This window comes from Ruditapes philippinarum, unplaced genomic scaffold, assembly GCF_026571515.1.
Source record: "Ruditapes philippinarum isolate M1 unplaced genomic scaffold, ASM2657151v2 ctg429_1_1_1_1, whole genome shotgun sequence".
NCBI lineage: Eukaryota > Metazoa > Mollusca > Bivalvia > Venerida > Veneridae > Ruditapes > Ruditapes philippinarum.
Genome location: NW_026855416.1, coordinates 292014 through 304368, shown reverse-complemented (window position 1 = coordinate 304368; position 12355 = coordinate 292014). Strand labels below are relative to the sequence as shown.

Below are 12355 nucleotides of genomic sequence, written 5' to 3'. Positions count from 1 at the left end.
TTACAAAATTAAATTGCTAAAGAACAGCGTTGCCGTTCGACCTATTTAAGGTAGTACATTCTTACTAATAATCACTTACCAATTTGGTGTTTGTTGTTATTTTTAAACAGTCGATTTTCTAGACTTACTAGATATTGCTGATTTACCAAAGTAAATGTGTTACGATTCATTGAAATACTGCAATATTATTGAACAAAACAAAATTTCAAACACCCACGCGCTTTAACGCAATGTTTAGGAAATAGATATCAATTTTGTGAGCGCTTTTGTGATGATAAGCTAACTTTTTTCCAATGTTTCTCATATAATGAACAAATTATCATAATTGAAATAATTTCAAAGTTGGTGTTCAAAGAACCAGCACGTTATGACAATTGAATGTGGTAATCTAATCATAAATATAACATATGGAAGAGCATAACTTCGTTACAAACATGTCAAGATAATACTCACTTAAAGAAAAAAAAATGTTAAAATATTGATGCATTGATGACGATTTCAAATAATACTGTCTATCTTAAAGTCTAGTAAACGCTTACATTTCAAACATTTATTTAAAAAAATTATTTGCATTAAATCATTTCTAATTTTATTGGCCGAGTTTATGTATTTACTCAGATTGATCAGAACGCCTTTATTATTTCACTATAACAATTTTAGAAATTTATATGTACAATTCTAGAAATTTATATGTACTTGTATGAACATAATGATAAAGTTTAATATATTTTGTACGACAAATCATGTTCATTGAAATTTAATACAAATTCATTTTTTTAAAGATTCCGACCATTTCGGCGATTTACGTAATACTGGCGCACAACTTTCTGGTAAGTTCAAGTCGGACAACAACAGTGACAAAATTACTTGAACCATGGCATGTCCATCAGAAAACAAGGGAACTGTTTCAATAACTTCAAAATTAATAAAATATGCGAAGCATTTGATTGAAACAACTATATTATCTATTACAGATATTTGTCTAAATGAACCGAGTCATGACAAAACCAACGTAATGCGTTTGCGACCAGCATCCGCGCAGTCTGATCAGGATCCATGCTGTTCGCTTACAAACCCTTTTAAAGTAGAGAAACTGATAGCGAACAGCATGGATCCTGATCAGACTGCGCGGATGCGCAGGCTGGTCTGGATCCATGCTGGTCGCAAACGCACTATGTTGGTTTTGTCGTGACGCGGCTCAAATGTAAAATTGCCAATAGCTCTACCTTTACGGCCATTTTAAAATTAACATGTTATTATTTTTACAAATGTTTAAAATTTTTGAAAACTAGATTGTTATCATACAAATAGGACGCATCATCCATGTAATCAAATTTAGGACAATTATGTCCGCAGCCGTCCTTAAAAAAAATTGAGTTCTTTCTTATTCATGATAAATAAAAACTTTTCCCGAAATACATGTAGAATATTATAATTAAATTATTTGCAAGTGTTTCACATGCCATATTTTAAATCCATGATTTTTACGGCCTTGTACTTAATCTCCAGCACACGATTATTTTAATACAGTACTTAATCGTTCTTATTTATTTACTCGTCATTTAATGCTATCCTATTTTCTCTCGCATTTAAATACGAAGTAGTATATAAAAGCCATTGTTTCTTTCTCTCAATTTCCCAGTCAATACACAATGTATTTCGCGTGGTATAAATCTCCCAACATATTCCTTATACTTGCTAGCATTATTTAGTTTTCTCACCATGTGTTTTACCCGGGTCGGCCCCAGTTCTACCAATGAACGTTTTTACCATTCATTTATATACATGTACCCTATTGCTACATGCTTTCTGTCATGAACTTATCATCTCGCCCCCCTTTTTACAACCCGATGACTTATTGATTGATTTTGTTGCTCTAATTACCATCATCATCATCATCATCATCATCATCATCATCATCATCACCATCATCATCATCATCATCATCATCATCATCATCATCATCATCATCATCATCACCATCATCATCATCATCATCATCATCATCATCATCATCATTAACATCATCATCATTATCGTTATCATCATCATTATCATCATTATCATCATCATAATCATCATCATTATCATCATCATCATTATTATCGACGTCATCATTATTATCATCATCATCATCATAATTATCATTATCATCATCATCATTATCATTATCATCATCATCATCATTTTCATCATCACCATTATCATAATAATTATCATCATCATCATTATCATCATCATCATCATCATCATCATCATCATCATCATCATCATCATCATTATCATCATCATCATCATCATCATCATTATTATCATCATCATCATCATCATCATCATCATCATCATCATCATCATCATCATCATCATCATCATCATCATCATCATTATCATCATCATCATTATCATCATTATCATCATCATCATCATTATCATCATCATTATCATCATCATCATCATCATTATCATCATCATCATTATCATCATCATCATCACCATCATCATCATCATCATCATCATCATCATCATCATCATCATTATCGTAAATGAACTAATTCTCCATCTCGGTAATATTAGATGCATTTACTGCATGATATCAACATAATTATTGTTAATAATGAGGTTGACAAGCTATACAAACTCTACAAAGTTTAGTTTATTATTGTGCAAAAGGCCCATTATAACCGAGAAATGCATTGCTTGTTCCCAAAAATATTTTAATATTTGGTGTACTTTTATAATAATTTCCAAAGAGTCACCCGTTGGCAAATAACCTGAACCATCATTTTCTTCTGTTGCTATTTGGATATTAGTAAAGCACAGTGATTTAGTATTTTGTATGGGAGTCATGGGAGTCAAAATAGTACTTTGTTTACATTTGGCTACTTTCATGACAAATTATTTCACATTTACAGGTAACGAACATCTAACATGCTCTAAAACCATTTTTTAAACATAATACAATTTACATTGCTTTTTCTAAAGAAGTACAAATGTATTCGTTTCTGAGGCATAATGTGCCTTTAAATGTAAAATAGACGTGTTACTTATCAACTAGATGTTACTTATTAACTATGTATATGCCTGTCCCCCCATTTATTTACCAATATATTACAATAGGAAACAAAACGAGTCAGGCTATAAGCCTATTACATGTTTGATATAATTAAAACAAATTATTGATGTCGTCGCTGCTGTTGTTGTTGTTGTTGTGGCATAAAATTAAGCATTACATTGTATTTGACAATAAATAACTACATGATTGTATTTCAATTAAAAATTAATTTTCCAAACAAAAGATCTGAGAGATACATAAATAATGGTAAGAAAAAAAGAAAAAATGTTGACCTTTTTGGGACTTTCGGTTTCAACGAAGACGTCTTCCTAAATGCAATTGACAATACCGTTCCAAGCGAAGGTAATGCATAAAGAGGGGGTGGGATGGCCCGGTTGTTGAGGGGGCGGTATACTCTGCTCAAATTTGATATCTAAAAAGGTTGATAATTGCTACACAGTCTTTTTGTAGATACATTATTGATATAAATGAAGTTGAAAAACATTCCCACCGCAAAAAGAAAGATGTCATGTATAAATTTTGACTTTTTATCATGCTTTGTCTTAAGAGACCGTTTCATTAAGCGACCGTTTTGGGTGTTTCCCTTGCGCGGTCGCTTAATACAAGTTTGACTGTATATGATAAATTCGTTTTTACTTCATACAAAGCAGATGTTAGGTTTCACAATATAAATGGACATACTATGAATATATTGTGTCATTAAAAAAAACTGGCAGTTCTTTTTAAGAAAGGACGTACTTTACTTGACCAGTATTAAAAAACGTTGATTCCAAAGTTTGTACATTCTTTTATTTAAAATAAGACATTTTCAGCAGGACTTTTATAGATTTCAACATATTTCTGCAATAAAAAATATTTTACTTAAAGATGAGCATAGTATATCTTTAAACATGTCGACTAATAATACCATAGTAAGCTAATGCGCGGATTTGTGTAATTTTGACGAAGTTTGGCGGAAATAGCCGAAAAGCTCCGATTGCAAGACTCGTTACCAGTGTCTTGTTACAGTTATCTCCCCTCCGTTTATTTTTGTGTAATAGATATTGTTAGGTAGACAATAACTGTCTTTAAATATAAAATAATGTTAATTTTATATTAACGACCCTTTTTTTATACTTCACATGTATATCAAAGGGGCATCGTAAAACACGTGCGAGCCCAGAATTAGGGGATATAATTTCGCACCAACCGACTAGAATTTGGCTAATTAGTATTAGAACATGCATAAAATATAGAATTAAACTAAGGTCTGGATATGAACTTTAACTTATGGCACCCTCACCCCATCCCACCCCTGCTGAAATTTAGTAAACAATTTAGTCGTGTGCAGTAGGTTCTTCATTAATTAATTTTTTTTATTCCTTGTGAAAGTATAACGCTTGAGTGAATTGCGATAAACAACATTCTTAACATTATTCGTTCTTTTTCGGAATTGGCAATGAGACAATATATGAGAGGCTATTTTATGACATTTAAATTAATATCGTAATATAATTGGAGAGGTCATCAGACTACAAAAATGTAATGGCATGCTCCGCTAAAAAATACGACTTAACTTAAGAGAAAAATTAACATCGAAGTGATAAATAAAATCGGTACAAGGAAAAATCGAAAAATATAATTTACGTTACTAAGCACTATGAAAAATGGTTTTTACGTAAAAATACCTCCAAATGTTTTCGTTTCAAACAAATCTTCCACAGCTGCAAAAAGACCTTTCGCATGCTTCTTTTTAAAGACGCACACGTAAATATGTTGATTACTGTAGATTTTCATCGTATTTGTGATTTTGTGTTATAATATGTAAATATGTTTTGTGTTTATTGTGATTTACGAGTCTTGCTTGTTATGTTAATTACTGTAAATTTTCACTTTTTTTGTGATTATGTATTATAATATGTAATTATGTTTTATGTTTATTGTGATGTATGGGCTGGTGGCCTGAATCATCTTAATAAAGAATTGAATTGAATTGAATTGAACACTTGTTCATACAAGCATTTTGATAACGATGCCCATAAGCAATCGGAACTTCTCTCGGCTATTACCAATAATATCTTATCCGAGGTTTGACAGGAAGGACCGTGAAGATGCGATTGTGCCTTAGGATGTTTTCATTATTCAAGGTTATAAAAATATCGATTCTTATCTTTATTTTATAATTTATTGCTTAATATATACAATACATAAAATAATAGTTTCAGAGAATTTATAATTACTTAACATGTGCGTGTATATCTTTTTCATTGTTAATCCATTAAAACATAAAGTTCATGGCAAATATGAGTAAACATAATGCTATCTAGCCGCAATCTGGCTTTCCTTTGGCTGGCATGTTTCATTATATGATTGCATCGCTTGCCACGTTGCATACATCAATTTATGCGTCATTAAAGTTTGTGCTGTACGGCCGCTTTGCACAAAGTAGCAGGGCACCGGTTTACTGTCGCCCCAGTTCGATGTGCCATTCAGCTGTACAAGTTGAGCACCGTGAATTTTATTCGATATAATGCCTGTTATGAACACGTCTTCTATATGTAAATATGGTAAGAACTGTGATGTGTTTACAATTTTATCTATAAGATTTCTAGTTAGAGTATATGAAGTTCCTTGAGCATACGACGGGTATTTGTCCAGAGGGTATTCATTGAATTTTACTCCCCATTTTGTGTTTTCTCGTTGCACTTGTAAATGATCGTCGGTATTAAAGATATGCCCAAAAATATTACCTTTGTAATAGGGTTTATTTTGCTTAAGCTGCTTTAATAACATAGCTATATTAACAAAAACGTCTTCATCCGCTTTCAAGATATAGGTCACATTTGCGCAGTATAAATTAATCCATTTAAACGCATGTAACATTTTCCGCGTGAGGTTTTGATACGAGTCAATCATATCTACTTTTAGAATGTCCTTGAAAATATCATTTTCTGTATCCGTTGCGTTGTCTATTGAGTTATTATTAGATTTCCCAATTACGAATATAATTCTCACTATGTGTTCTATTTTTAGATTATTTGCGTATGAATTTTTGTCACGTGATAAAGTACCATACGTTTTTCGGATGGCGTTTCTTATCCGAATGTGATCCGGTTTAGAAGGCACTATGACGAGCATGTACGGATCGTCTCTTTCGCAGATGTACGTGTTCATAATGAGGAATTTTCCGTTGATTGGATTAACTACATTTTTAGGCAATGAGTAATATTTCCATATGCTGGTTTCTCTTTGAACTTCTTCTGCAGTCTGTTTTGTGTAAGTGTGCGAACTATACTCCATATTGTACATGAAAAACCAAAATACCGCTAACACATAAGCACAGTATAGAAGTTTGTTAGATCTCCATGGAATAGCACAAATTGTGTTGTTTTTCATATTGTGAAATTGTACAATTTTCATCGCACATAAAATCGTCCTACAATAAACTGTGTCCGCATATTTCGCTGCTGTTGTGTTGTTGCTGTTGTTGTTTTATCTAGTTACAATTAAAAAACCGTCGTTTCACGCTTTACATTACACAGGGATTCCCAGCAATCCATTTAAATCCCTTTAATCGCTAGATTTGTATTATTTATAGCATAGGCCGTGTCACTTCATGCTGTATGTTAAAATCTTAACTGCAACTGTATAAACCTTTATTAGTCTCAGTTGGTAGGTATGAAAATATTGTTTTAAGATATTGCACAAGATCTCATGTCAATGATCTAGTTTAATCCAAGCATATGCCTCGCTAAAAGACGTCACAAAGAAAGTAATCTTCACAAAGTGTCACAGGGTTTATCTTTAATTTCAAACCATGATAAGGTTTAAAGAGGTCTATAAATAGTATTACAGTTAAATGTATATTTAAGAAAAATCGATCTGAGCGAGGGGGCCTCTTGGTTTGAGTGGTATATTTTTGTTTAGGATTTTAACAATAAATAGATTCTCTTTATTAATAATACCCACATTGTAAAGGTTACATATACTGTCAACTGCATGGAAACTGAGGATTGGTTTAAATCCCAAAAGGAGCAACTTTTTTATTCTTTTTTTTTTCTTTATCATTTAAAGTGAATTGGTCTTTAATGGAATATCTGTGGACGATAAATAATTATGTTGAAAGTATTTAGTATGAGACATTAAGAACCTCGTGCATAATTATGGAAGTTGTTGACACTTGTGAGATACATGATCCGATATCACACATATTTATATAGCAGATGAAAAAAAGTTCTTGAACAAAATAGTATTATTAATCATATAAATGTTCATTGTAAGTCATTTTAAAACTAAATCAACATTTTTTTTCTAACAACTTTTATTTTTTATGAAAATATATCCAAATGATACCTTTTCTATTGTTCTATCAATATTTGTAAATATATTGCAATTTTATATAAAAAAAATGTGCCCCTTGTAGACCAACCCACTTAAACATTATTTTGTTACTCTAAGATTATTTTGGTAAGAAATAATACATCATTTATTGGCAAAAAATGTAAAAAGTAATAAGAAAAAGGGTTCTTGATATTTTCTTATTTAAGACTAATAAAAGAAAATTTACACAATTAAAGTACATGTGCTTGATATTTATCAAAATTAACCATTTTACTTTCGAGGAAAATTTAGGCAAACTTTATGAAAACGGCCTTTCAATTGTATTGTAATTGGGGATATTCTGACATAGTTTAATAAAAGCAGAAATTTCAAACAAGTGTTTAATAATGTAGAGGAAGTGCAACACTTTTTTCAATTTTAGATATTTTGAGTGAAAACAATCATTTTGCTTGTGCGGTTTGAGGGCTGGACGTTATTTTTTCTTTTCTTAAATAAAAATCAATAAGAAAAAAAATTCCAGAAGGACATTATATTTTTTCTCCATTTTTCATATTTCTGAATGACAACCCTGTACCACCGCAATTTGGGATTTTCAGGCTTCACCTGTTCACTCACTGTATACCCTCGAATAAGCATAATGTAACTTTAGATATATCTCAATATGTAACATACATAGACATGAGAATACACGTAATCACAAATTACAACTTTTATTTAAGATCTTGAAGGAATTTATTCGAAAGGGGAAAGATTTATTCCGTAATACCAGTCCACATAGATTTTAGTAATGCGCGATCCGGTCTGTAGATATTTTAATCAGGTTATTTGATTGGTCGATTGATTTACACACCGTGTAAACCCATTAATATTGTCATATAGGTCAGTCAGGTTATGCACTTTAAGATCAGACCCCAAAGTGCGGTAAAATTCACAGCGTACTACCGGGGTCAAACGCACTCTGGGGTCAAAATTTGGAAATTGACCCCAATGTACTTTGATATGCTACATATCAACGCATTCTGGGTTTTAGAGTTCTGGTGTCAACTAAGTTCTGTTTTAATATTGAGTACTAACTTTTACGCCATAAACATGCCTTTTAACGCCATTATTTTCTAAATAAAATCAAATAAAATGACCGCCATTTTTCTTTCGATTCATTCTTATTTTCGACGATAGGGCCTGGGGCACCACGAAACACAGTTTACTGTATGTTTATGACTGGAAGATATCATCACTTGCTTAAAGAATAAAAGAAAAACAGCTTCTCAAGTAGGCCTACAGTACTCTTAAGAGTTGCAAGATAAGGACAGTTTAGTTTTTGCTACTCTTGGTTGTAAGATTTAGCTTACAAATTCAGATCATCACAGTATTTGTTCGGGTTAATGAAATAAATAACACATGGGTTTGTGTGTAACAGCAAAAATATCATTCCTCGTAAAAATACTGTAACCATCGGGTAACATTATTTTCTTCGGGATGATATGTTTACTGTTACCTACAAACCCATGTGTTATTTATATAATGTTATGATAATGTTTTATTTGGACGATTTCAACAACAATTAAATTAACTTCTTTATTTGGTAATGAATATTTCCACATTTTTTACAACAATAATCTAAATGTCAGGTCCGTGATCGCAAGGGGGAATTTTTAAACAATCGTATTTTCCATGCCTTGTTGGGCAATTTTGGCAACAAACCTATAAAGGCATCTTTGGTGTTTCTCTTAAAAGCAATTTTATATAATTGTCTAATTTTTACCTTAAACTAACTCGGAATTGTTTATTATTTTTTTCCTACATTTCTATTTAAGACAAGGCTCTTTTGCCCTACGCAGAATTCGCATTCGCGTAAAAATACTAACTCTGGTTAATTTTTCATAGCAACGGGCCGCGTTGTAAAAGGTCTGTAAGTCAACTTAAACTTTTTCTTAAAAAATATACTTTAATACTTCCGCAACGACTTTTTTTATTTGTAGTTATTTTGGACGCCGTTATGAGACTGAAACATAAAAAAGGACTAAAATTTGAAGTAAACGTAAATTTACAACGCAGGACAATTTATAAAGTGAAACAAAATAAACTTACATGTTATTTTGGGTAATACTTCAAACGTATCTGTTTGATGTACCACAAGAACAAAATGAGACGAGATGTCTTTTTCTGAAAATTACAAAATATACGTGACTGAATATAATTCCTGCCATAATTAGACGTGAAGTTCATTTATGCACTTATAAATTTTTAAACATGGTGTATTCTTATAATATGGTATCCATCTTGGAAACAATCTTAAATATTTCATTTTTCCAGTAGTGACATATTGACACAGCCTGAATTCCTTCTAATGCAAGTCTTCTACAACATTCAACATAGAAAAAAAACTAAAATCAATCAATTCAAAAGGTTACCTTCGTTTAATATAACTAGAAATAGGGTAAATCCAGATTTTTTTAATGGGTCCTGAACAGATCTAATCGTATAAAGAACTGTTTTTAAAATAGATGGAATAATGTGTGACATGCAATCTCTACAATTATCGGGTCATGGATATGTTATATAATGTATCATTACACACAATACATATCATACATATACATATATCTTATTACTTTAAGGCCACTATCCTATAACAAAAATGCATGTAATTGAATACAAAACATTATTATAATAAATTGCAACTATTGGATATAACAAATTAAAATAATCAATCGTTTGCCATAATTGTTAGCCAACTTAATATTTCGTCTACTTCGGTTTGCAATTAATTGATTCATCTACAAGATACTATTCTAAAATATCACTATAATTCGTTCTAATTGGTTGAATTTTTATAACCCAAATGTGCGGTCGTTTTACTGATGTCAAAAAATGCATATGCACCTGTGTACCGCACTTTGGGGTCAAACTTTGCGTGCGTAACGCACATTGGGGTTGATCCCGAAAGTGCGTTTGACCCCAAATGCGGTGTTACACAGCCCTCCTAATATAACAGCTGTCCATTACTTACAACCGAATTGCAAATTTTGTTCAAACTTTGCATTCAGATATCTTCTAAGGTGACCTATATTGTCATTTGTCAGCTTTCCTAATAGCGCCCATTAGGATGGTCATACCTTAACTAGCATATTTTCACTGCGCATGCTCAGATCATTTTTTATGATTATTTTTTTTAAAGAAGACACGTACGCTATTTTGCTGTTTATTTCTGCTTCTGCTGGTGCTACTGCTGCTGCTGCTGATGTTTAATTTCACACCCAAATTTCGCTTAATAGACAAAAGAAAAAATATTAAACATGCTTCCAATTTGGGTATCGTATACATTGTTTTTTTTTAGTTTTTTTGTTTTTGTTTGTTTTTTTGTTTTGTTTGATTGTTTGTTTTTGTTGTTTTTATTCAAGTATCATTTGATCAAGTTTACAATAACCTTTACAAACATATTAGACTAGAATTTATAATGTTAACACAGAGGCGAGTAAACCCGCCCCCATATATAACCTTTGAAGGAGGTCAACTATGGTAAAAAAAACGAAAAGTTTAAAATTAGATGAAATGAATTACGACAGTGGAAAAATTCTGCAACGGATTATAAAGAAATTAAACTGAAAATCGATTTTTGTGCGCCGATTTTAACGCCGAGTTGGGCACGTTTGAGACCGCGTTGGCTTAATCGTGTATAAAACGCGTAATTTTATCAGGTCAACTCGGCTTAGCTTACAATATCCTTACATTCAAATTATCAGAATATTGCATTTAGCAAAAGAGCACATGCAAACATGTTTGGTTAAATATCTTGTTATTCAAATAAAAGGTCAGAGTAGGGATCATATTTTAGAAATCTCGCTAATGATCTGAGAACATTATTTCCTTTGATTGTAAACCTATGACAACATTCTATAGACTGCCCTTTATTATTTGTTTGGGTCGTGAGACCAAACAAATAATGGTAGCGAAATTTCAGAGCCTAATGCTGTTAATTGCAAATGCCGAAAGTAGTCCACTTTTTTTAAGCGGTTACTTCCCTTTATATGTACACTTACGCCGAAAAATTCAGGGGAGATCACTGCGTAAAGATGGTCAAAGACAGGCGCATTAATTTTCAAGCAGAATTATTCCCGAATGGTCGAAGATTTCTAATATTGTTTATAAAAATAAAATTAAATAAAAAATAAGAAAATACAAAGCAGACATTCAGCTGTAAAACTATAAGAGATATCAACATGAAACTTTGTAGGTAGATGTATCTCAATGGGTAGATATGCAGTGCACGAGAATCATAACTCTGTTTTGCCTAATTCTGAAGTTATTGCCCTTTGTTTATTTTTACTTTTTGAAGTTGTCCGGAACATAACCCGGAAACCATAAGAGATATTAACAAGAAATTTGGTAAGTTGATAGATAACAGTGATTAGAAGTGCAGTGGAAAGAACAGTAACTCTGCCTTTCCTAATTTTGGAATTATTGCACTTTGAACTTTTGCCATGGACATAACTCTGAAACTACCAGAGGTGTACTTTCCTGTGTCCAAAACCTATTCGGGGAGCATCACCCGGCTCAAACCGGACTCTTGTTTAAGTGTCTTTGTTAAGGAAGTAGCCATGATATGCAAGGATAAATTGTGGCTGTCGTAAAAAATGAACATAAATGATTTTTCATGCAACTCTAGTTATGCAGAATTCCGTATGTATCAAACTCCGGTGCCTTGCAAAATGAATTATAATACATAAGAATAAACTTATACAGGAAAATACATACAGATTTACAGTACGATTTATATTGCAAAAATCAGAAAATACCACAGAACTTGCAGCCCTTTGATTCTTTATAAATATACATGCTTAAAGTAAGCTCCAGGATTATTTACATCTGTGTTAAACAACAGTTAAAGTCGTTACAAGCCTTTATTGTTCTTCAGGCCGTCCACATATAAATTTACCGTGGCTGAAGGGTTTTCGCACTCGC

General features: G+C 31.9%; 2 protein-coding genes across 2 annotated transcripts in view; one reads left to right on the top strand and one right to left on the bottom strand.

Moving 5' to 3' along the window:
• LOC132743211 (uncharacterized) overlaps positions 1-12355 on the top strand; it is a 70297-nt gene that overhangs the window by 8142 nt on the left and 49800 nt on the right. The gene's annotated exons all lie outside the window — the stretch shown is intronic.
• On the bottom strand, positions 5166-6599 carry LOC132743193 (beta-1,3-galactosyltransferase 5-like). The gene has a single exon (XM_060731725.1). The coding sequence runs from the start codon at positions 6470-6472 to the stop codon at positions 5372-5374; it is 1101 nt and encodes a 366-aa protein (XP_060587708.1). The 5' UTR covers positions 6473-6599; the 3' UTR covers positions 5166-5371.